Here is a 26,812-nt window from a genome sequence, read left to right on the forward strand (position 1 = left end):
ACACGAATATAATTAAACAACTTATGATTATCGCTAGTTTCATACCTGTACCTCATTGGGGTAACGTGTTCTGTTTTGAATTGCTCACAGAAAAATGACATTAAGTCATAAAACTCCTCATACTCAGCTGTTCATCTGTCCGTTACAGTAAAGTACGTAACCCGGTCTCAGCTGTAGAGCACTCGCCTGCAGCTGCGCTTTCAGCGGTATGTAAGTTTAGGGTTGCTGCTCCGCGGGTGGCGGTGCGTTCACTGTGCACACACACGCGCTCACATGCTTCCGGGCTCGTAAACCGTATAAACCAATCAGCGCTCTCCTCGCTAGGAGGGAGGGAGCGAGCGACTTTATAGCCCGTTACAAATACTCGCGGCACATGTTTTATTTTAAGGTCGCCGTTCAGTGAGGGGGATCTTGTGGTAGTCAAAAATAAACATTTCACCATTAACGATAAGTCACCAAACTTTCCCGCAGCTCTCTGTAACTTAGAAACGCGTGAGGACAAAATAAACACTTTACGCCTTGGAGATAATCTTGAAGAAACTTTTCTGCAACTCTTCAACAAGCCCAAAGGGGAAAGTCAAGGTTGGAGCTCCTATTTCTGTGTGTTCAGTGGGAGGACGTACGGACAGTATCCATCCATCCATCCTTCAAGAGTCCAGCTCTCTCTTTCCTGGCACCTGCCAACATGACGCGAAGGTCCTGCACGGTTTATGTGGTCGGGATCACCTGCGCCGTCCTGCTCGCGGTTGGGATTGGCTTGGTTGTGGGGCAGGTGTTCCGCACATTAATGCACAAACGCCTGAAAAAGGTAAAGAAAAAAAAAACACTATACTTTTCCACTTTGTAAAGTTCATGCTTGACTGAGTGATGACATGCATTTTTGCTGTGAAAAGGCTGTTGCGGACAAGGAGAGTATTGAGAATGATGGAGGACACTAAAATGATGGCATTGTGTGTGTGTGTGTGTGTGTGTGTGTGTGTGTGTGTGTGAGCTTTACTAATTTACATACCCTCTATGCAGATTTTACAAGACTAAGCACACTAGTTTGGTTGTTTGACTGCATTCACGCACTATCATTAGTCATTAAAAATAATGTTAATTTAATAACGTGAGAAACCTGGCTGAATTACAGTGGGATTCCACATCTGCTAAGCTGAACAAAAGCGTGCATCAAAGTGTGACTGTAATGGCTCGTCATTTGTTCAGATATTGATGGGCTGTGTGTCCCAGAAGGAGTGGCTCAGACGAGAGGCTGCATCGCATGAGGTGGAGGGGGATGGGCCATAAATGGCCTGTTGTGGGTTAAGTAGCCTGTACTATGCAATCAGCACTTTCTCTTCCCTACAGTTACACAGCCTCAGTCAGTTCCTGTTGCATTAGCATGCACATGACTTTACTCAGAGTACTGAAGTTGTTGATCCAAAGAAATTCCCATTGATCCCATGTAACGTGACATTTATATCTTGTCCTAACAAGTTAGTTCTCTTGTGCAGACAAGTTCTTTTCATGCCCACACCAGATAATGACTTAAAAATAACAATTTTAAATGTAACCATTCATTTACTTTAAATGGTGTATCTCGAACAACTTAAGATGCACCAAGTGGACTCCATGCAGACATGTTTATTATGAAAAGTGGTTGCAAAGGAATTCCTAATGCTGGTGTTCCAGTTTAAGTGGTGGTCCTGTGATCTTATGGTCTGTGTTTACATGCTGCACTCTCATGTGTTCCAGATGTGAACTTTGTTTACCATCACCAAATGTAAATGAACTGGTACTTATATTTAGCAATTTTTTTTCTCAATTTGAGCATACAAAGCACTTTATACTGCAAGCTTCATTCACCCATTCACATTCTATGCCTAAGCTCTAACTTAATCTAACATTCGCACATTCACACTCCACAACTCAGGGTGCAGTATGTGCAGTAGCCAGGGATCAAACAATCAACCTCCCCCCTTTCACACATCCAGTATAATGCATAATCTATAAACCCAGTGACTGGACTCATACCTATGTGTCTCTGACATATAAATTAAGCAGATGTTTTCTTTATTTTCCACCAATCAGCTGACCTACCTACATGCTGTTCACTCTGTCAGCTGATTTAGAAAAGTGCTCTCATGTTAACTGCTGATACACACAGCTTGAAAAATGCAGGGGCCTTGTCAACAGGTTGTAGTACTGCGGCATTACTTTTTATAATGTAAGCAAATGTGATTGATCTTTTCAGTTCAGAAAGTACAGCCTGCTGGTTTTGTTAAGTTTGTTGAGCTTATACATATGCTTACGTGGAAGCTTATTCCATTTAAAGTTGGTAAATGCAATATAATTTATCATTAGACATCACATTAGTTACAGATGACTATCAGTAACTAACACAGATGGCTTAAAAAATAGAAGAACACTTTTTAGTCAGAATATAGCATCAAGTCAGTTAAACTTCTGGGATATTGATCTAGTCGGTTCACTAGCAGACGGGGTTTTTGATCAGTTTAAGCTGCTTTGGTGTTAATGAAATTAACAACAGGTGCACTAGAGGGGCAACAATGAGACAACCCCCAAAACAGGAATGGTTTCATAGGTGGAGGCCACTGACATTTTTCTGTTTTTTTTTTTTTGTTTTGTTTTTTCTCTTGTTTTGCTTTTGGCTAGGGTCAGTGTCACTGCTGGTAGCATTGATACCTGGACCCTACAGAGGTTGCACAGGCGGTCCAACCCCTCCAAGATGGCACATCAATACGTGTCATTGCCAGAAGGTTTGCTGTGTCTCCCAGCACAGTTTCAAGAGCATGACATTCCAGGAGACAGGCAGTTGCTCTACAAGAGCTGGACAGGGCCGTAGAAGGTCCTTAACCCATCAGCAGGACCGGTATCTGCTCCTTTGTGCAAGGAGGAACAGGAAGAGGGCCCGACACCCTCTAGTGGGCCCTGCGCTCACTACCCAGCACTGTGGAGCCCAATTGGCATTTGCCGTAGTGTATCAGAATTGGCAGATCCACCACTGGTGCCCTGTGCATTTGACAGACAAGAGCTGGTTCACCCTGAGCAAATGTGACAGACGTGAAAGGGTCTGGAGACGCCCTGGAGAATGTTATGCTGCCTGCATCATTGTTCAGCATGACCAGTTTGGCAGTTTGGGGGTGGGTCAGTGATGGTCTGGATATGCCTCCCCAGACCATCACTGACCCACCCCCAAACTGCCAAACTGGTCATGCTGGTCTGGGGAGGCATATCCATGGAGGGATGCACAGACCTCTACAGGTTAGGCAACAGTACCCTGACTGCCATTAGGTATCAGGATGAAATCCTTGGACTCACTGTGAGATCCTGCAGCTGCTGCAGTAGGTCCTGGGTTACTCCTGCTGCACAACAATTCCCGGCCTCATGGGACGAGAGTGTCCTGGAACGGGCTGTGTGGCAGGCAAAGTGTGGATCCCAACTAGACTCAGAAGGCTTTCAGAGGCTTGACTTTATTACTTGGTTTTTGAGCAAAAAAAATACAAAATCTTTCCAAAGGGCATGTAATCCACAAACACACAACCACAAGCAGCACGCTTCTGACAACATCACAACAAAGAAACTGGAGGAAAGATGAACAATAAATACACATAAGTGATAATGAATAGAGAGTGGAAATACCAGGGAACACAAGTGAACAGAATAAGACTAACAAGGCAAAGGAAGTAAAATTAAACATAATGCACAGGGAACCAGAGACTAGGAAAATAAAACAGGAAGTGAATAACAGGAACACAGAAACACAGACTTGGCACATGAGACAGGCACACTGAGAGAATCAAACATGACTAAAGCACGAGCAAGCGATTCAGGTAACTAAACTAAGAAGGCCTGAAGACACAAACAAAACTAAGAACATGACTCATGACACAGCAAAACCAGAAAACCTAAAGCGCTGGGTTGCAGACCCAGGATCATGACGAAGTATGGAGGCAGTTCATGGAAGATGAAGGAATTGATACCAGTGACTGGCCCCCACACTCACCTGACCTAAATCCAATAGAACACCTCTGGGACATCCATCTGATGCTGCCATGGTGCACCTCAGACTGTCCAGGAGCTCAGTGATGCCCTGGTCCAGATCTGGGAAGAGTTCCCTCAGGACACCATTCATCGCCTCATTAGACACATGTCTCGACATTGTCAGGCATGCATACAAGCACGCGGGGCCCAAGCAAATTACTGAGTACCATTTTAAGTTGCTGCAATGAAATTTAATTAAAATGGTCTAGCCTGCCATAGATTTTTTTTTTTTTCACTTTAATTTTTGGGGTGTCTTTGAATTTAACCATGTGTAGGTTGATCAGTATTTCCATCAAATGATGTGGCATTGTTTTGTTCCTAACACATTACCTGTTCCATATCCAGCATGATTTTTTTTTCCCCCATTGAGATTTGATGTGTTTTGAAAGTGCTGCTTTAATTTTTTCGAGCAGTTTATTAACTGTGATGTAACTCTGTGTCAACATGGCAAACAGGTGCAGTGGGTAAGATGAGGAAAGTTTGGATAACTTTCAATTAATGTCCTGGACTTCATGGGCATAAATCATCACGATTGGTTGTGTGCTGTTGTAATGGACTGCTCTGTGGTAGGCAGGAATTGGACTCCAGTGCACTGGAGACAGGACTTAAACTCAAAACACCCAGCTTTATTGCTGGTAACACACTGAATCAACAAAGTGCAAATGAAGCTGGATTGGAGCCAGCCGAACAAACTAGGAATGCCATTTAACAAGGCAAACACCCTGATGGGAGAGCACACAGCATAAGGGGAGCCTTTGACGACAGCACGACAAAGAACTGAGGAGTACGCAGACCATGTATAGGTAACGAGGGGAGAGTGGAAACAGCCGAGGGGAACAGGCAACTGAATCGCGCTAACGCAACGAGGGGAAGCAAAAGTGAACACAATGCACACGCAACAAGGGACTGGCCAAATAAAACATGAAGTGAGTAAACAGGGAAATATAAACATAGACTTGACACAACATGGGGAAGCAAGCAGAGGAACACAGGAAAACAAGGAATCAAATACAAATAAACCATAACTAAGAACATGACTCAGAAAACAACAACAAATCCCGAGAATGTAACCGTAAAGGAACCATCCTGGTTTCTGAATGTATACAAAGCTCAAAATTGCAAAACTACAATAAACTGAGAATCAAACAGCGACTTTCCATAAAGGAAATTAAAGCCCAAAACAGAAAGCGCTGGGTCACAGACCCAGGATCCCGACAGCTGTGGACTAGCCTACAAAGTTTTATCGTGTGCCTTTCTGTGTTTGCTCAGTAAAGTCAGCCCCACCTTTCTTCATCAGCCACTGTACTCTTTTCATTTAGTAATAATCTGTGGAAAAATAAGACTTTAGTAGTTACCAGCACATAGTAGTGTTTTTAGCATTCTGGCTTCTTTAATGTGAGATCTGGTTATTTCTTCTGAGACTCTAACATCCACAGTTGGTTCTGATACTATGCTAGTTTCACTATACTGGCATGCCTGTAATCATTTATTATGTAATCGTTCACATTGACCATACTCACATACAGCAGATGGTAAATGGACTGATTATTATATCGCATTATATAGCACTTTTCCACTCTACTTTGAGCACTCAAAGCACTTCATACAACATGCATCATTCACCCATTCATTCAGGCACTTCTTTTGACTTCTCTCCTAAGTGCTTTCTATCTACTATTCATACTCTAATGGATACATCGGAGAGCAGCTTGGGGTTCAGTATCTTGCTCAAGGATACTTTGCCATACAGTCTGGAGCAGCCAGGGATCAAACCACCAACCTTCTGATTAGCAGATGACCTGCTTTACCTCCAGAGTTACAGCCACCGTGCATGCTATAGTATGGGTGTGCCTGTGTAAACAAGAAGCAGAAGTGATTGCTTATAGAAAGTATTATGAAAGAATAACTGCAGTGGTAATAATTAAAGCCAGACGCTTGATGAGGGGGTAGTCTTACTCAGGGTGGTTCTGGTGGGGGAGGAAACATAGATTGGGAGCTTTTACAAAGAACAGCATCAGATTGGAACATTAATGAAGTGCGGGGAATAGACAAGGAGTACATTTACAAGAAGGATGAATCAGAAATGTGATTGTGAGCCACGCTATAAACCTTTGGCTAATTGTTTGTGAGTAATGAAAGACAGCGAGCACAGATGTTGCCAAAAGTTTGGGCTGTTTCCAAACTAACACTCAGCAGCGAGGTGAAGTTTATTGGGAATTTTTTTCACATTTTTTTTAAAGCTGTCAAACTGAAAAACACATTCACCCATTCAGCAGCACACACACACACACACAGGATACAGAAACACACTGCAAATACAGAAATACTGCAGGTAATGCAGGATGAAATGGAAGCAAGTTCCCACACAGATTTCAAGCAGATACTGAAGCCAAGAATTAAATGCCCTAACTTCTGATTTACTAAGGTGGACCTCCCAAAACACACTGAAAAAAGGGCCTGTAATGCTTATTTAGTCTTTGAATTTTGATAGTATGATTTTAGTAAAAATAGCTTTGATACAAGTAGCAGTAATCAGGAAACTACAAACTACTGCTACTACTAGTAGGTCAGCATTAAATGTGTTTCTGAATGAATTTACTTTCATTTCATTAATTTCATTGTAAATGCGGCGTATGTGTTGTCAGTGTTGTGAAGGTGTTTTCCATCTGTGCTTTTGTTCAAGAGTTCAAGAGTTCAAGTCTGTGGTTGAAAAGGAGAAAAGGAGATCACGTAGAGGCTGTCGAGTAAAGTTCCTCATTTGTGGTCCTCAGCTTCACCGATGCATTACATTTCATCTGTGAACAGAAGAGTGGGTTTATGCAGTTTGCTTACTGTTATGTGATGGGAAACAGATATGTAAACCAATGAAAACATCAAAACCTTTACACACACAGACTTTTCTCTGTCGAGTCATCCTGTTTAAAGAGCTCTGTAGTTTTAGAGCATTCTCGGATGGTTTATCTTCAGTACCAAAGGTGAAGAAGTCAATGGTCCACAACTACAAATAAACACACCGCCGGGGGTGTCATGCATTCAGGGGTTTTATGTTTATTCAGCTGCCAGTCGTAGTTCTTAGAAAAGAAAATCAGAATCACCGGGTCAGACTTTTTAAAAATCCAAAAAATCTGTATTGGCCAAGAACATTGCAATCTTTACATTTTTAAAGTTGCACAGAGTTGATATTCTCAACATGTACAATAGCTACTACAATAGCTCCTGTTTTGTAGCACATGGAACAATGGCCTTTGGTTTCTACATGTTTTAATTAAAGCTAAAGGAAACATTTAGCAGAGCCTCCAAAACTCTACTAAGTTGGAACATTACTAATCAACTTCAAGGGATGCATTAAATGCAGTTGTTTTGCGATCTATAGAGATTATGTGTGGTCCAGGATCTGCTCAACATTGAAAAGATTTAGAGTAATTTTCAGTGCATCTTTAATCACCAAAGGTCTGTCGTTTTCTTGATTTCCTGCATTTCAGATGGCAGAAGTTAGTAAAGCTTTCCCAAAAGGTTCACTTTACTTTAATAACAGTGCAGACAGGAAAGAACTGCTGACCCAGCGTTCTCATATGGCACACCTTCATCTGTATTTTCTCATCTAGCTTTCATAACAGGCACCAGCTTGCTCTTCTCAAAGACGCTCAGTATTGACTTTAGAGATTGAGAGCCATACGTAAGGCTCTCTGTTACAGCGGAACAAGCTGATGTGGAAAAATTAATTTTCTTTAACCTTTTTGGGGCTCTTGGGTAAAGTGGCTGTAGAAAGTGGAGAAAGAAAACCTGCTCAATATTGATCAGTATTGGGGAGCTGTTGTTTGTTGTTTGTAACAGAAAAATATGTTTTAGTGGCATTAAATAATCATATTTATATGTGTATATTATCAAATGTTTGTCAATCACAGAGATAAATACATTGTTTACTCAAAGTTATTAGGTTTAAGAAACTATCTATCTAAGTATTTAGGCATGCACAGTAGCTCTTTGTAAAAGAGGTCTAGTGTTTTATGAGGGTACTTTCATGGACCCATCAGGAAAACTCGAGTACAGAGTTTCTTCTCGAGAGCAAAACAAGAATGCACAGGGTTGTATCCAGGCTATTAAGCTATTGAGGTCAAGAGACTACGGAGAGGGTTGGTGGCTACCATTAGTCTGAGGATGGTGATGGGGGGAGGGTTTGTTTTAATTGAGTAAATGCCTCCAGATTAAATTAAGTAAACTTTAGCAAGTCCTTCTACAGGCCTGGCCTTGTGGTGTGTACTGTTGCAGTTCAAAATGCCCTGAAGTGCTGTATTTTAGCAAGGGTTGCAGTTGTTTTTTTTTTAACATAGAGAAAGTTCACACTAAGACAAAGTTAAGTTGAACTCACATTTTAAAATAAGGGTGGGATTCCAGTAAAGAAGATATGAATGATGAGTCAGGTTGACTTTTCCCTTCTTCTGAGATATTGGCTATTCTTAGCCCACTCGTCCATCCTGAATTGGGATAAATGAGTGACATGCACATAGTTTTTCAATTTACATTAAATCCCAACTGACTTGGGATTTTTAAAACCAATATTGATATCGATATTTGAACCCACAACAGTTATTTATGAGTCCTCACTAAGATAATATGATAAAGCAGTTTAAAAATAATCTTGTTTTATTGTCAGAGTGACTGGATTACTCTTTTATGCTCTGCCTGATTTGCTTGGATCAGCCAATTGTTTCATTGGTGGGGTTTCAAAAGGGAAGCTGCAGAGGTAAACAAACGGTGAAAGTTCAGCACTCTTCAGTAACACGATTGAAGGGTGTTTCTCCGATCTCTTTGTTTATTTTTCCATTTTCATTTTTGTATTTTCCCAAAAAAAATACTCAGATACGAATTGATACTAAAAACTAGATTGGATACTCATTTGCATTGATACCAACAGCCTTCGCCTCCTTTAGCTGACACACAACTTCACACAGCACCCGGACAAACAAGCTCACAGCCCCTCCCTTCACTCGCAGCTGAACACACGAAGAGCAGTGTGACACCCACAACCTTGGCAAATTCTTCTGATACTTGGTGAAGAGTATTCTTTGCGCAAAGGTCTACAAAATTTTCAATTTTTTATTTTTTACAAGTTTTCAACCTTTGTAAAAAAATAAAAATTAAAAGGAAGTATCAGCTCAATGATGGTTGACCTACAGCCAAAACAGTTTCCATCCCAAAATACAGTATCACTTATTGTACGAGTAAACATTCTGACTGCAGGTCTGTCTTGTCCCTGATTGAAGCTGAGAAAACTCTAACAGTCTGCCTTAACAAATAATTGATCAGCAATGTCAAGAGAAGCGCAGAAAATAAATGTAGCTGAAAACCTTTGCACAGACCAGTATTCAGCATCAATATTGGAGTTTGAAATTCTAGCATTGTGACAACCCTAGTCCTTTGTTACAACCTTTAAAGTATGGTTCTATTTAGTTTCCATTTCGTTAGCCTAATAGCATAATTGCCTAAGTCATATTTTGGCCAAAATTGAGATATATATCTAAATGAATCTACACTGTTAGCAGAGTAGAATTAGGGAGGTATCTCAAAATATGCCAAAATATGACTTAGGCAAATATGCTATTAGGCTAACGATTTGGAAAATCTGTTTACAACAAGCTTCATCTTCATGGCTGATGGCTTGCAGCTTCCATATATTTTTCCTACTGTGTGATAGCACTTCTTTTGTGAAGCTCAAAGTCGGAAAAGCAAAGTTGGGATGTGGTTCTGAGGCTTGTGAGCTTCACTTTAGAAGAGTTACATTTTCCTGTTGTATCATACCAGAGGGCATTTTTCTGACAACACAAGATTTTTTGTCTATTCTAGCCTTTTTTGGCAGCTTTGGATCAGTGGCTTCTTCCTTTGAAATAGCTTTTCAGGTTGTGTCTGCATTATTTGTTTCCTTGATTGATTGATTGATTGTGCAGCCATATCAAGTAAAGGTACACAAGCAAGCAGACAAATGCTTGTAAAAAAAAAAAAAAAAAGTCTCCGATCTTGGGGCGCCTGGGTGAATTAGTGGTGAAGCCAGCGACCACATACATATGCCGCATTGCGATGCGGGCGGCATAGGTTCGAGTCCAGGCCCGTCGCCAGCTTGCCTGCGTGTCCTCCCCTGTATCTTTCCCCCATTTCCTGTCTCTCTCCACTGCCCATAAAAGCCGCTGTGGCCAAAAATTCAAAAAAAAAAAAAAAAGTCTCCGATCTTGTCAAGTTTCGTTTTTAGGTGGAAAAGAAGTGGGAACTGGAAAGAAAATGTATCTGTGGGACTGACACACAAACATTTAACTCACAGGGAGACAGTTATCTGCTAGCCTGCCAGTATGATATATTTCAGCTGTATCAAGTTACATCTCTTCCCGTGGATACCCTCCCAGCAGTAGACTCCCATTGTGTGCTAAGGCTCTTTCGGATTGCAAGATTTATTGGGAAACTGACTCGGTTGGCAGCCTCTCAGCTTCTGTGTGAGTCAACCAGGGTCACTGTGCAGTGACCCACTGATGAGGATGAAAAATGACTTATTCCTGAATAGGAATTTGGTCATTTTTACATAGACTTCCCTTCACCTATTGACTAATGTGTCCTCTCTGGGCTTCCACTGGAATTATGTTTTAGCTTTAAAACAAACCTTCTTATTGTTAACTTATTTGAGAAATGTCAATCTACTTAACAAAAGAGGTGAGGGTGCACAAATTACAAGTAATATAATCTTATTCGTAAATTAACTAAAAGGAAATGTAGTGGCAAGTGCATGACCAAGATGTTTGTCATGACATCTTGAACCTTAAACCTACATACAGTACCAGTCAAAGTGAGTGTGTCCAAACGTTTGACTGGTACTGTATCTGATTCTGCACTAGAGCACATCCATGTCTTCCAGCATGCCTATTATTTTTAATGAATGAAACACAAATTGCAGGATCTTTCCAAAAATCAAGCCTCCAATTATAACTCTGCCAGCTACTAATGCAATTTGGTTGCAAGTGGGTTTGATGGACAATGAAAAAGTAAATGGACCTTGATATAGTTTTGATGGTTTCAGTAACGTTAGTACTACAGTTCTTTGGTTAGCTTTGCTGAGTGTTTTGACCATCACTGAGGCAAACCCTTTTTAGATAATACAAAGCCTGTGCACCATGACTAGAGGATTTAATGAATACCATGGCGTCTTGCTGTGCCCAGTGCTGTTCACATCTATGTATGTGAATGTCTGCACATCAAAGCACTCGCTTTAAGTGTATTTGTGTATTCACCTGCTGCATGTGTTTTCATATGGGGAGTGGTGTAAGGATAGCAGTGGTAAGCACTGAGATAAGAGGGTTTTTTTCTGTTCCTGTTTTCCATGTATTTGATGTGGCATGCTGGGAGGGTTACCCCATTGATTGTTCACAGCAGAAAACAACAACATAGAAAGACTATGCTCTCCTTTCCTCAATCTAAGGTGACAGCTTTATTGTCTTTGGCTACTGGGCTAAACTTTTGTCTCTGAACAAGTAGAGAGGACCCCAGAGGAGCAGGAGGGGGTGACTACTCCCCTAAAATAATGGCATGTTGAGCTGTTCTGGACTTACTTCTACAGCCACTAACTTGAACACAAATCTGACACAATTAGGCCAAAGTGAGATTTTCTCTTAATGTGCTCTTAAAAGAAATGCTAATCCTCTCGCAAGCCTTCCATTTCCCCCCTATTTGCCAGTATCTCAAAATGTTCCTGCTGCCAGCCAGAGCATCGCTGTCCACGGGGAATGACGTTTGCTGTGAGAATGTAACAGGATAGTTGCCCATTTTCCACCTCCAGGGCCTCATAGGGTTCAGTGCTGAGGAATGTGGCTCAGTTCATTAAGGTTGGAGTTCTGCACAAGCAGTGTGCATCCAGCTTTCTGCATCACATAATCTGTTAGCCCCCCCCCCCCAAAGTGCCCGTTGGCATTGGTAACTGCTAACAATGGAGCAGTGGAAGCTCATACCATTCATGTGCGCAGCCAGTGTGCTTGTCCGACGCTCACACAGCAGCTCCTCTCCACAACCCCCCACCCCCACCCGCCACCCCAAGGATGTTTTTGTTCTCTGGGTTGTTTTTACTAAGAGCACATTGCGGAAATTTCATGTTTAAAATGTGTTGGTTGTTGCAAAAATTTACACTTTGCGCAGGAAATGGCCTGAAAGCCTCATCAAAGGGAAAGCACTTGTGTCAAAGCACACACTACAGTGTAACATGTTGTAATGCAGTCTATCATGTGTGCAATCAGAGTTTGTGCGCTGATTATCACAACCATATTTGTGAGTTTGAATGAAATGTGATGAGTTTTCAACTAAAATGTGCTCTTTATGTCACAACAGGAGATCGTGTTGGTCGAGGGGAGCCGCGTGTTTGAGTCATGGAAAAAACCTCCCCCTCCTGTCTACATGCAGTATTTCTTTTTCAATGTGACCAACGTGAACGAGTTTCTTCAAGGGGCAAAGCCAAAGGTCAATCAGATTGGACCCTACACATACAGGTGGGAAGCAAGAGCAGAACTTCTCATTTTGCTTGCACACCTGCGAAAAATGTCAGCAAACACATTATTATGTGTTTGCTGACACATTATTGTATTTAATTTAGTCGAACTATTGCCATAGCTTTGGTGTCAGTGTCTGTTCCACAAAAACTATATAACACTGGCTACAACTCGAGCAACTCTGGCCTGGGATGTTCACATTCACACCATAGATGCATCTACCAAAAATCTCAGACAAGTTCAAAATTTGCCAACCTTAACCTTAACCTTAACCTTAAGGTCAGAGGTCAAGTTTTCTAAAAATCTTGTGACCGCGATAACTCCAGAACAACTTCACACACTTGTTCTCTGACTTTACTATAACAGCTCTTTCACCCCACGCTGTTACGAATCCAAAACAGCCGAGCATTGGCACCCGCTCAGCGGTGCGCTTGTTTACTCTTTGTTGAGTGTAAAACCAATAAAAAGTCTTTAAAGAAATAATTGAAAACACACAACCTGGAAGATGTGTTCTGGCTATAGACTGTATAAAAGCTGGACGTAGCCACAGTGATGTCATCAATTGCTTTCTGACTCCACACTTTGAAGCCTAGCATTTTGGCTACCACCATTATTTTTTTTGGAGGCAGAACTTATCATATAAGGATGAAAGGCTGGAGTGCTAATAATTTCATTAAAAACCTAGCAGGTAAGTGTTTACACAGGGCAAGACAGAAGGCCGTTTTCCCATGGACGTCTATTGGACCACAAGACTTTTTGCAACCACAGCTATCACCATCTGTGGCCTTCAGATAGAATACAGGTGTTGATACACTTTAACGGCTTAATTTTTACCACCCAGAAGCTACATCCGTGTTTTATACTGTCTGTGCCCAGGACACCTGTTAATCGAACTGGCCACACCCCTAACTTCAGTTGTCATGAAGCAGGAAATTATTCAAATTATTCACAGACCCTAACACTGTTTTTTTGTTTTTTTTGTTTTTGTACCAGGCTATGAACATGCTTTTTAATCCTGTAAAGTCTGGCTTTTTAACATGGGAGTCTGTAGGGACTGACTGACTTTTGGAGCCAGCTTAGAGGAGCTGCGGTTTTTGGCACTTAATGAGTGGCTTCATTTTTCAGCCACATAGGTGATACAGTGTATTCTTTTAGAGGACAAATGTCAATGCTGATACAGAGACTGCACTGTGCTGCTGTATAGTGTACCTTCTTGACTTTTTGCCTCAGGTCTTCTAGTTTGGACCATAGCGACAGGTCAAAACCCTTAAATTAAACAATGATGAAGAATGATGATGAAGGAACCACACGTTATTTGCTCAGAACTTGAGCTTCTGCTTTTCTGCTTCCTCATTTGTGATCCAGTCATTTCTTTCCCCCCCGCCCCCAAATAAGTAAGCCTGAATTAAGCTGACCTCACACATCAGTGTAGCAAATGCACTCTGTTTTGTGAGTCCTGACAAGACCTTTTTTTTGTGCGTGGGTTAGTAATTTGGAATCACTTCTAGAGACACCTATTCAATCCCTAAATGATGGTTTATTGCTCAAGTGCCAGAAATGTTGCAACAATCAAGATAATCTACTCCTACAATGTCATTTTAACAGTTTGGGTTGGCTGATCCCAAAATGATGAATGGTTGATACAGTAGGTTGTGCTGAATTAGAAATGCATTGCTTACTTAAGTTTATGTGTTTATGTACTTTTGGAGCTTTTAACTGACGTTCTTTTCCTGTATGTGCGCAGGGAGTACAGGTATAAGGACAACGTGACCATGGTGGAAAATGGCAGGATGGTGGCTGCATACAACACCAAAAGCTTTGTGTTCCTGAGGGAGAAGTCTGTGGGTGATCCAGCTGTGGATAGCATCACCACTGTCAACATCCCTGCCTGGGTGAGTCATGAACTGAAAGTAAAGAAAAGTGGAAATCCAAGTAGGGGAAAGAGGACTGTATGTTCTCATTGTTACTGAACATTGTCTATTGTTTCCTCAGCCACCACCGTCTACCTTATCCTGCATTATTTTTTTCTCACCACTGCTTCCCTTCTTGTTTCCAGGCCGTAATGAACACGGTGAAAGGCAGCTTCTGGAGGGCCTCCATGGTGTCGATCTGGATGAACTCCATCGGGAGCGGTCTCTTCACTACACGCACTGTGGATGAACTGCTTTGGGGCTATGAAGACCCCCTGCTGGCTCGCGTTGCTGTCAGCAGTCCTGAAGTGGAGAAGGTCTTTGGCCTCATGTACAAGGCATGTACAGCTCTAACAAGTAAAATAATCAGCTATGAAATGAAAGATCTGCTAATGAGTTGTTGGAACAAATCCACCATAAAGACCTGAAGGGTTTTTTTTTCTCCAGAAACACCATTTTTTTTTTTAAAATGTTGAATGTTTGCTTGGTTTAGAAAAATGGAAGTAATGACGGTGAATTTATCTACCACACTGGAGAGCAGAACTACATGGATTATGGCCGGATCGAAACATGGCAAGGCCAAAGGTAGCGCTGCTGCAGTCTCACGCAAACACACTCTCCCTCTCTGTCTTAATCCAGAGTGAAGAAATTTTATTGGGTAACCTTTGTATTAACAAGCCTGTGAAATCCACTTTTATTTTTTGGGCAGATAATAGAGATATGTCTTTTCAGTCTGTTTGTCTGTTGCATGGCCTTTGCTCTTAACGCAGAGCACAGGGCAGGATATCCTGATGTTTTAAAAATGGCCTTTACTGAGCCTTCTTATCCAATTTTATTGTCGTAGAGCCCCCGGAGTCTCTAATTACCCTGATGCTCCTGGGAAACAGTGTTTTTTTGAACTGTGACTTTCAGATTAAAAACTTGTGTGATCATCAAAACACACCATTGCAATTTAGGGTTCTTAAGATGAAAAAGATCAAATTGTTTTCACTGGAAGTGGTCATTTGGAAAACAGCATGTCTTGCTCATTCCAAAACCCTTTTTTTTGGGGGGGGGTTGTTTTGCAGGCAGTTAACTTTCTGGAACTCTAACTACAGCAACAGCATCGTTGGATCAGATGGAAGTGCTTTCCATCCCCTGCTCAACAAGAATGAACGCATTTACATCTTCACTCCAGACCTGTGCAGGTACAGTTCAGCACCACAGTGCCTTCCTGCTGCCTACAGCTCAGATGTGGTATGCACACAGGGGTGTAGGTTTTGTTTAGGGTGGGGGATGGGGGGTGGGGGGGCTTCCCCAGTAAATTATGACATCAGCCATTTCATTTTATCCTTTGTGGTGAATATTTGTGCACCATCCTTTCCTTATCAACATATGGTGCAAATGTGTTTGCTAGCAATCAGAGAGCTTTTTGTATAATTAACCACACATCAAGCCATGTTGTTAATGAGATTGTTTGCATAAAACAATGTTCCAGAACTTTGATCGGTCCAGTTTATTGACACCAAATAACTAAATTGCAGCTTAGTAGATGGCTACCACCCTATCTGCAGGTACCTGTCACTCATTGTAGTTACACCCCCATCACAGGTCTTTTAGCCGTAATAATAATGTTATGATAAAACAAATGTTCTACCCTGTACAGCCACGGAGAGGAAAATTAGTTATTGAGACCCGAGCCATTTTTTCAGTCCAGGCTGTGAACCTGTTTATTTCTGCTGTAAAATTGGACGTTTTGTCAGTGGAAGCTATGGGGGCACCAGAGGAGCTGCACTTTTTAACTTGAGCTGAAAATTACTGTAGTGGGCAGACACATCCCACAAAGTCTAACAGCAAATGAGGGACAGGGCCACTACTGTGATTAGTTTTGTTACTCATCTGATGTAAGGTGTTATTTCAAAAATAAAGAATTATTTTAATTATGTATCATGACACACATATAATGTGGCTGCCACAGGAATGTGTGTCCTATCATTCTGCCTATACTTAGTGTCCCATTTAGGATATTTTACATGGGGATGGTGTGGTCTATTTCTGGTACATGACAAGCAGACCGGGGCTTCTACATCTACTATGGCAATAATGTCCACAGGCTGTGGATCTGGCCTGAGAGCTCAGCGGGTGAACTCTCTTTACTGTTGATTTAGTCTGCCCAAAGCATGAGGGCTGTGTGAAACACCAAAGTGGCATTTTTCTGAAAACATTATGGAAAGCCTTCCTTATTAGGAGAGTATGTTTCCAGAGCATTATGGAGAAAGTGAGCGAGGAAATGGAAGGACAACTGTAAGAAGAACAGTAAAAGAAACAAGGGAGAAAATGCATCTAATGTTTGACGATTGATGGCAAGTGTTACTTTGTGCTAAGAACAGCACAAGTGCTTCCTCTTGGAAGTGTTTGCTAAAAATGTCCTCAACTAATGTTTTTGGGAACATTGAAAATTTATGAAGGATCCTCCAGGACTGACTATTAAGAAATGCTTCTCACACACTGACTGACTAATGAGTTGCACATTTAATCGCAAACCTTGTTTGCTGCAAAAATATAAGTGCTGCTTCCCTCTCGTCAGTAACATGAGTTTGCCCTTTGGAGAACGCAGGCTGTTTCCGACATCATCTCCATTTTGTTGAGCATGGAAGGAATCTGTTGGACAGATACGGTTGCACCTTTGACTCTGATTGGATATGTGTCAAAAACCCCTGCACCAAATATTTACAAAGCACTTTCACCTACTTGTACTTGGCTTGGCTTGGCTTGGGTCATCATGGCGTCTATGCTACTGTGACTAAAGGGAATACTCCCATCCCCTTTCCTGTACTTATTACAATAATTTGAAGAGGAAGTGCTCCATTAAGTCATACATGACAACCTTTCACCCAGAGCTCCTACCCATGTATGATTTGCTCGATTAACACGGTGCTATGTTTAAAAAACAAAAAACATCTGGGACCGATGCAAAGTAGCAGAATTCCCATCTGTGAGCTGACAGGGTAGGATGATTGATTGATTTTTTTGTCATTAAAAAAGACCCAAACCAAAGCCAAAGACAGAAAAATATTAAATGACAGAGATAGTGGAGATTTCCACTCCTCTGAGTCTCCACAAAATCAAAATAAGGAGTTTTCACATTATCTGGTTTGCAATACTGTCCCTAACATATTTAAGAATTTGGTCCAAAAGAACAGTGTCTCATCTGAAATTCATTCACATTCATTCCCAGCAGTATAAGGCCAAGGCCAAGGCTTTCTGGTGTGAAAACACATAAGATTTTTCACTTGGCTTCTCCCAGCAAGGTCAAGGGAAAGGTCTGTACAGTATTGTTGCACGATTGGTGGGCTGCACCCTCCCAACCAACTGGCAGACACTGTATAGAGTGCTTTGTTCTCACTGAAAATGGTCGGGATTCCCTTGATGGAGCTAAGCTGCATATACGCACAGCAAGGCTGAACAGCTCTTGGAAGTTGGAAAAAAAAAAACCACAGTTAAAGATTTACAATTTTTATCCTCGTAGTCCAAAAGGAAGGTCAGCATCACAATACAGCATTTGTCTCCCCCACCCCAATAGGATTTCAGCAAATTGTTGAAGTCATCTAGCTTCTTTGTCTCTCTGCTGAAAGTCAAAGGCTGCAATTTTTTTTAAACTAGGGACGTCAAACATTGCCTGTTAAGAAATTCCTTACCTTCTTCCTTAAAAAGATTAGTTTGAAAGCTTTCTCATTCTCATACTGAGAATTTCTAACAAAGTTGCAGTCACATGACGAAGGGGATAAACACTGTGAAACTCCGTGGAGTTGTGTACCTACAGAAATACATTGCTGTGTAATGTGATGGTTTGCTTTAATTTCCAGGACCATCTACATGGAGTTTGAGAAGGACGTCGAGGTGAAAGGTATCCCGGCGTACCGCTTCACGCCACCTCCCTCTGTTCTGGCCAGCAAAGAGGAGAACCCAGACAATGAGGGTTTCTGCGTGACCCCAAAGGAGTGCCTGGGAACTGGCGTCCTTAAAGTCAGCCCCTGTCGGAAAGGTAATCGTCAGCTTGTGTGGCGCATTTTCTCTCCAGCATTTTGAAATTTGACATGCTTCTCTCATGATCCACACCCACAAAACACATTTTATTCTTTTCTCCTGGTTTTTTTTTTGTTTGTTTGTTTTTAAATAGCATGAATACATCCTGCACAAAACCTTTGCTTACACTCTGACTTTGGCCCTTACTCCTAAAAACATAACTTCACATTTCAAAAGCTCTCACAGATCCTTGATGTTTATTCAGGTCCCTAAGTACTAATACCTTCTGCTCTGACATCAATAAAATACTTCTTTTCTTTGCTTTCTTACTATTACCAGTAATACTAATACCTCCCAAATTACCCATGTGACACAGCTCTTTCCACACCTCAGGCACCATCTGACATGACTGACCCAGTAGCAGAGTGGGCGGTAAGCCCTGTCACCTGATTCTGCCCTTGAATATGACCGGGCATTACCTCAGTGCCTGTGTTCAAAGCCCAGTATCAGGGATTTAACATTTCTTTCACATATTTAAAATAAAGAATATGCATTGTTTTACCTTTTGAATGCACGGCCATATACTGTACCTACAGAAATACATTTTCTGTGACAGCATGCAGCCATTTCTAACTAGTCTAACTAGACAGATGGATTCCAGTAAGTGAACATCAAGCCCTGTTTTTCTTCCATCAAGGTTTCATTGTTGTGAAGTAATACATTTTAACTTGTAGTGCTTTGTTACAGAATAATGTAACATCGGCAAAGATTAAAGCAGACGTCATGGATTAGTGTGCCAGAGACTGAGACTGCAGTTCACTGTAATGTTAAACAGCAGCAATTTCTGGTAGAAACTCTGGAGTAAACTGTGCAAATATTTTATTTCTAAAAAGTATTGCTGTTGAGCTTATAAATGAGGTTTAGCCATAAACAGAAATGAGTTTGGGTGTAGGTCTGTAGCCAGGAATCTAAGAATGAGCACAGTGAATAAAGGTCCCCATACATGTAAGGATACCAATATATATGTGTGTTAGCACTCCCGTGATGACCTTGTGGGCTGTCATGTGAACAGCCTTTCTGGCGTCCAGTGTTTTTGTCAAACGTCTGTTGCTAAACATGAGACCAGGAAAACTGTCACCTCTGCCCCACTTTATCAGCACCTCTACACCCCCCCCCCCAACCCCCACCCCCCTTACACACACACACACACACAACATCTGACTTTGTTGCTGCTGCTGGGACACATGGTCCTTGCAATGCTGGACCATTTCTGTTTGCTTGGGCCACTCACCAAAAATGTGCCGCTCAACTTTACGGTTGCTGATTTTGACCAAGGTGAGGTTGTAGGAACATAAGGTCTTCTGTTGACAATATAAGGAAGGAACTCAGTAAGAGCAACAAGATTCTTTATCTGGATATCAGTTGCTGCCTTTAATTGCTTACACAACTGGGGTTATTGTCCATTTGTGAAGATTTATTGTTTATTTTTTTTTTTTGACCCAGAGTAACATGTTACGTCCCGGTCAGATCATATCTCACCACTTTCTTCTCTTTTGAAGTATTTTGTTATTGTTGTCATGTCCTGATTAGATCAAACTTCAAACATTAAGGAGATTCGACATTAAAATGTTTTCTGTGCTGCTACTTTAATGGTGAGTGTTGTTATTTCAATGTTATGGTGCTGCCTCTCTGGTGTGATCATCACCCTTCCAGCACTGTGCTCGACAGATGGTGTGCTGATGTGCTGTGTTTGGTTTTCTCTAAATGTTGTGCTGTGCATTATGGCCAAACATCTTCTCTTTGGTCTTGTCTGACCAAAGGACCATCGTTCCAGAAGTCTTATAGTTTGTTGCAGCGTTGCAGACCTAAGCCATACTGCCATGAACTTTAAAATTCAGCACGCTAACTGAGGCCTGTAGAGCCTGAGAGTTTCTTGAGTTTTTGCAGTTTTTCCGCACATTGCATGGCCTGACCTTAGGGTTCTGCTCGGATGTCCACACCTGGCAACTGTCTTTCCACATGTGAATAATTGTTCTCAGCATAGAATGATGGACTTGTTGATGTCTTTCCTCCCTGGTATTGTGTTAACACACACCTGAATGCTTAAAAACCAGCAAACTGACCAAACTTCCACTTTTACAGAGGTGCTCACTCTTGTTAATGATCATTTAATCAAGTGCATTTGATTAACAGCACCTGACTGCTGCTTAGCCTCTTAAATCCTGTGGAAGCAGTAAGGCTGTACTTAGTTTTTCACACACATGGTTCCTGATTGTGGCTTAGTTTGATGATGATGTCATTCGTTGTTGTTCATTAGATTGTATTTGCCTGATTTTAAGACCATCTAAGGAGCGGATAAACTTTTTTATTATGTCCTAAAACATAAAAACGGAGGTGAGCACGAGCTCGAGCACCTTTCCTTAGGTTGCATTAAGCTTTTCTCCTTTCCGCTCATAGGTGCCCCAGTGGTCGCCTCCTTTCCTCATTTCTACCTGGCAGATGGTAAATATGCTGCTGCCATTGAAGGAATGTCACCTGAACGGACACATCACCAAACATTTCTGGACCTTAACCCGGTAAGTCTTCAGACTGAAGGTCATCAGCCTTAAATAGTTCCCGGCTGTGGTTTGTAACGCAGAACTTCTGTATTCTCAGTCATACTGACTCTACAATGCTTCGAGTTATATAGACACAACATAATTTATTGAACCACGTGATGAGAAAGGCCAGAAAATGTTAAGGTGTACTGCTACTCCACCTAGTGGTGTAATTCAGAAGGAGCAATGCAGTGCAGTGTCAGGTTTGGTGTGTTTTCTTTTAGCGGTGCTTTTCTTTATATTATTGCTACTGTGTGTGCACGTGCTTGTGTGTTTATCTGTATGTTTGTATTATTTGTTTGTTTATTTGTTTTTTTGTTTTTTTCAACTCAGACCACTGGCGTGATTGTACGTGCACACAAAAGAGCACAAGTGAATGTCTTGTTGCAAAGAGTCTCTGGATTCCCGTGAGTAACGCACACATAACTGTTTTAAATGTACACATATCTGTGCTGTTTTCGATTGCTAATGTTTTTTTTACCGCACTCCCAACAGGACCACCAGAACTCTGAATGAAACAGTATTTCCTGTCATGTTCATCAATGAGGTAAGCAACAATGCACATACTCAAGCACAGACTGGTTTCCTATAACTGCATCAGTTAGCTGCTTCTTATGAGTTAGTGTGCAATAAAGGGGGCAATAAGGAAATAAAAGGAATGGGTCGGCATTTTGGAAAAGTACATTTGTTGATGAGCGTTAGATGAGAAGATTAATGCAATCCTCATGTCTGTCGACTTCCTATAAGGACTGGCTTAGCTCATTTTAACTGAGTTGAGTTTGGCTGAACGTAAAGACTGAAAACAGCTGGAACACGTGGCCTGGCTAGATTTTCCCACATTTTCAGTCCTGATGCTTTAATGTTGATTGATTTCGTCATCTTCTACAGTATATGCTTAACTGAATCCCGTATTTCCTCTGACGGATCTTTTACATTCCCTCTTAAAAACAGAGTGTTGTGATTGATGATGAGTCTGCAGCGAGAGTAAGGAAGCTGCTGCTGATTAGCACTATGGTGTCCAACTTCCCGCTCATCATTGTGGGACTGGGTGGTATCATGCTCATAGTCTTGGTCATCCTCCTGGCCAAGGCACGCAAACAGAAGGTACGAGGCCGCTTCTGACAGAGTTTCATCCTAACGACTTCCAGTTTGCCTGCTTCTAATAAATGTTAATTTTGCACAATTCATTCAGTTGCTTAATTGCACACTAATAACAGCGGGCTTGTGTTTCTCACTGTATGTTTCTGTGCAGAATGAAGTTAAGCGCATTGTGTTTACCAAGCCTCTTTATGCTGTAAGTGTTTATAATTTTGTTGCTGCTTTGTTTTATTTGCTTTATTTCATTTGTTATTCGTGCCTTTTTTCTTTATACTTAATTTTTCATTGTAGACTTAATTTCACTTGACTTCAAATAACTCTGCTAATGTACAGTGATAGTATTGTTTGGTTTTTCTGAATATTAATACTGCATTTCTTTTTTACTTGCTGTAAGATGGCATGCTTCAGAGCATCAACCATTTTCCATTACAGGTATAACTTTACAACTCAAAGATGTGATTAGTTTGTAATACTGCTTTCTGTCTTCAATGTCCCGCTACAGTCCTCTGCTGAAGACGACACCGCTTACTCTCCAGTTAATGATAAGGAGAAGGAAGATCCCCAGAATGGAACCTACATTGATCTGACACCTAAGGCCGATGTGCAAGCTTGAGGACAAGCAAGGGGCTTTGTGAGGTGGGGTGGGGTGGGTCGTTGAGGGTTCAGGTGAGGGTTCAGAGGATATGTTTAGTATCAGACCTTCTACACTTTATGTTCTTAGGTTTACTTATTGAGGGCTACAGTCTATTCCCAGAAAAACATGGTCTTGTTTGCTGTTGCTGATATAGTTAAATTGCTGAAAACAGGCTGCAGTTGTCTAATAAGCAGAGATGAAGAGTGCGTTCTGCAGCAAGCATCAAAACTGCCAAAATTAAAAAGTCATGCAAAAATGGGTTTATTAGTCTTATCAAATGCATTGTAAATTAATGTCTTTGCTTCTGTATTATTTACCTTTGTACTGTGGCTCCATCGTAGTGGTGTGATTAAGGCCTCAGTCACTCTCAGGCCCAGAGACCGGTTGGCGACCCTCTGGCAACCTGCGTTCGCTAGGGGAAAGATGTGTACCAGTTGGGGAATGCTCATGTTTCCTTTCCATGGTTGCCAGCCAGTGTCTAGGCCTGTGTGACTGTGTCCTATCACATTTAGCTGGCACATGAAAGGAGGCACAAACCCAGCCTCAGGAGGTCACGGGATAGCGTATTTCTAGTGCTGTTCTCAAACCAGGAGGGTGGCGCCAGGAAGGGCATCTGGTCTGAAATCTATGCCAAATCAAATATGCGGATCCACTATGGCGCCCCCTTTGGGAATTAAGGGAGCAGCTGACAGTACCTATATTATTTATGTTTGTGATAATCTGCTTTCCCATTATCTACTTTTCCATTGAATTTAATCTTTTTTAGCTAAGCTAAGATTGGCTAAGCAACTCCATTTTTAAAGCAATTTCCTGACATTTCTATGTCCTTCCTTTTTGCCTAATAAAGCAGAAATACTTTAAAAAGAAAGAAGAAAGAAAGGAAATGATGAAATAAATTGAGAAGTGCAACAGGAGAATAAAAACTAAGAAAATTCAGTGGTAACGTAAATAAATGGGGGAGGTGAATTCAGAGGCGATTTATGTCACAGTGCCTTCAATTATTTTGATGCATTTAATATAACAATTCATTGAATTATTTGTTTCTGTATTTTTTTTTTTTAATTTTGGCACTTGCAGTCCTCCATACATAATAATTCTCTATCATTATCTGTGTGGTTAGACTGCTCTGTGTCGCTCTGGACTTTAGATTTTAGGGATTGACTACTTTAAGCCGACGCTGAGGTCATTTGGAGAGTTGTGTGATGAAATCCATAAACTGAGTTTTTATTGTGGGTGTCATATTTCACTCGGGTGGAGGTGGGGGGGTTCTCTTCTTAGATGCTGTCAAGCTTTATTAAAGCAGGAGAAAGAAGCACAGCGTAGTGTAAGAAAAATCAGCTCACTGTTACTATGCCTCATTTGAATTCTAAATTTAATGTTACAAAAAAATTTGTCACAGCTTATTTTTTGTTCATGCATGGCATGCAGAGAGGGGATCTCTAACAACACCAGCATACCTGAGAAATCTTCAGAGTATGGCATTTGTTTGTATATACATACAGTGTAAAAGGTGCTGAACAGCTTACATTCCTCTCAGCGTATGATGGGGATGCATATCAGACAAAACACTGTATATTTTGAATATTGTAATTTGTAAAGTAAGGCATACCTTGCTTTTTTTTTTTTTTTTGTAAATGTGTCATTATAGAAATGTTTGAATGACGGACTTTTTATGTAAGACCTTTATAAATGTTTATAAAGCTCTAAAGCCCTGAGCATGGCAGAATTTTGTAGTTGAAACAGTATTACACCCTGTATAACTGTTTATACTAGCTGACACATTGAAATGTCTTTTAAATGCTGTAGTGGTGCCTTGAAAGGATCAAATTTACTGGCTTTATAGTTCCTTTTAAAGATTCTGTGTTGTGTGAAAAGAATACCATGCCATATCAACAAATCTACTCTCAAGTGCTTTTTTTTTTTTTTTTCCAGCTGCCAAACAAAAATTCAACATGAAACTCTTCGATATTTCTAATATCTAACAGCAGGGTCAAACTGCACTTTGAAAACATTGTGCAGGGTCACAGTTTTTTCACTCAGTGCTGGTGATGAAAATGTGTGGTTATAATGTGATCTAGAAAATGCTGCAGAGTTCCTCCATTTAAACTGTGATGAGCACAGCTTTTATTACAGCTCTTGTAACCTTTTAATGAAAGAGTTAAATGCACTGCGATAATCTGAAATCAATATATCAGACGATAGTGGACAGATTTTTTTTTTCTTCTTTTGATTTTATTAAATATGTTTAACACTTAGCTGAAATGAGGAGAAGTTATTAAATTTGAGAAAATTTGCGCTTAATGGAAGAGTTATAAATTCACAAGGGGATGAATGAATGGATGAGTTTAAATTCTGTTGTAAAAACAAAACAAACAAAAGAAAAACACTGTGAACACACAGCTGTGGCTAAAGACAATAAATTATTTTGCTGTGTCGATAAAACCAAAACATAAAGCAGAGTATGGACTGTACCCAGAGCTGCTCTGCACCATGTTTGATTTCTGAAATTATCGTTACTGCCATAACCACGTATTCTTGGAATTATCGACTTGTTTTGAAGTGTTGACTGTTTTTATTCTGTACACAAAAATAAAAAGTAGTTTCAGTACCTGTCTTGCTGATTTATGCTTGCCTCTTTTTTTTAAGTGAAGTTGACGGGTATGGTAAAATTTGGTGGAAATGATTGGGAATACAATTATATCAGATAAATACCGAGCTGACATTTTTTTCTATAAATAATTTGATCCAATTTTATGGTTTTTGTGCAGTACCCTCTGTCCAGGTAGTGATGGGGCCTGAAAATTGCAAACTGCTTTAAATGTGACTGTTGGAAGGGTCAGTAATCAGACGTTTCAGCTGCTGTCTCTGAGGCTAAAAGCACTGTTCTATTAAACATATGCAGAGGAAAGTTACTGGAATAGTTTTGTTTTTTGAATGTGTAAAAATAAAAAACCTTATAAAGCCTGTGCAGAGTTATTAAACTTTAAAACAGTTATTTTAATATTGGAATTAATGTATTTTCTCATATTGAAGTCCTCGGTTATTTCCAAAATTACACCATGCTAGCTTTATTAAATGCATTTTAGACAAGACACACGCTCACCAACCACTTCATTAGGTACACTCGTTCAAGCATTTGTTAACACAAATGTCCAATCAGCCAATCACATGGCAGCAACTCAATGCATTTATGCATGTAGGCAAGGTCAAAACAACCTGTTGAAGTTCCCACTGAGCATCAGAACAGGGAAGAAAGGTAATTTAAGAAACTCTGAATGTGACATGGTTGTTGGTCTTTTTCAGAAACTGCTGATCTCCTGGGATTTTCCCACTCAGTCATCTCTAGGGTTTACAGAGAATGGCCTGAAAAAGAAAAAATCCAGTGAGCGGCAGTTCTCTGGTTGAAAATGCTTTGCTGATGTCAGAGGTCAAAGGAGAATGGCCACACTTCTTTGAGCTGATCAGAAAACACACTGGGAACACTTTTGGCCTCTTAGTACCAACTGAGCATCATTTAACCACCACAGTCTCCCTGACTATTGACGTCCACATCCATCCCTTTATGACCACAGTGCACTCATCTTCTGATGGCTGCTTCCAGCAGGTGAACGCACCATGTCCCAAATTTCAAATCGTCTCAAACTGGTTTCTTGAACGTGGCAATAAGTTCACTGCGCTCAAAGTCAGCAGATGATTCCCGTCATGCATGTGCAGTCGATAAATCAGCAGCAAATATGTGACACTATCATGTGGACATGGACCAAAATATCCAAGGAAAGTTTCCAGCAAATTGTTGAAATTATGCTACAAATAATTAAGGCAGTTCTGAAGGGGGAAAAAAAGTTTCACAATCCTTTCACATGAAGGGAAAATAATATTAATGTAGTTGCTCTCGAAGTGACTTGTGTGGGCTGGGGGAGCTTGGTAAGAGTTGATGATAAAAGGGGGTTCGACCCAGTACTCGCCAGGTGTACCTAATAAAATGCCCGGTGAGTGTGTATGCAGTTA

General features: G+C 40.9%; 1 protein-coding gene across 2 annotated transcripts; it reads left to right on the forward strand.

The window, feature by feature from the left end:
* The first annotated feature begins 369 nt into the window (after positions 1-369).
* Positions 370-25,177, forward strand: LOC115789247 (lysosome membrane protein 2-like). Of its 2 annotated transcripts, XM_030742568.1 has the most exons (13): positions 370-808; positions 12,403-12,560; positions 14,305-14,452; positions 14,617-14,808; positions 14,964-15,055; positions 15,538-15,657; positions 18,316-18,494; positions 20,933-21,051; positions 21,406-21,479; positions 21,568-21,619; positions 22,024-22,176; positions 22,325-22,366; positions 22,673-25,177. In XM_030742568.1, the coding sequence occupies exons 1-13, from the start codon at positions 686-688 to the stop codon at positions 22,781-22,783; spliced, it is 1,563 nt and encodes a 520-aa protein (XP_030598428.1). In that variant the 5' UTR covers positions 370-685; the 3' UTR covers positions 22,784-25,177. The 2 variants fall into 2 exon arrangements, with proteins under 2 accessions (XP_030598428.1, XP_030598429.1); XM_030742569.1 differs by lacking the exon at positions 22,325-22,366.
* Positions 25,178-26,812: the final 1,635 nt, after the last annotated feature.

Source organism: Archocentrus centrarchus, chromosome 12 (genome assembly GCF_007364275.1).
Source record: "Archocentrus centrarchus isolate MPI-CPG fArcCen1 chromosome 12, fArcCen1, whole genome shotgun sequence".
In the NCBI taxonomy this organism is placed as follows: domain Eukaryota; kingdom Metazoa; phylum Chordata; class Actinopteri; order Cichliformes; family Cichlidae; genus Archocentrus; species Archocentrus centrarchus.

Bases quoted from the DNA above. Each gene is read 5' to 3' on its own strand.
- LOC115789247 (XM_030742568.1), top strand. From the start codon at position 686: ATGACGCGAAGGTCCTGCACGGTTTATGTGGTCGGGATCACCTGCGCC. The intron at 809-12,402 runs GTAAAGAAAAAA...ATGTCACAACAG, and splicing joins TGCACAAACGCCTGAAAAAG to GAGATCGTGTTGGTCGAGGG. The intron at 22,367-22,672 runs GTAAGTGTTTAT...GTCCCGCTACAG, and splicing joins TTACCAAGCCTCTTTATGCT to TCCTCTGCTGAAGACGACAC.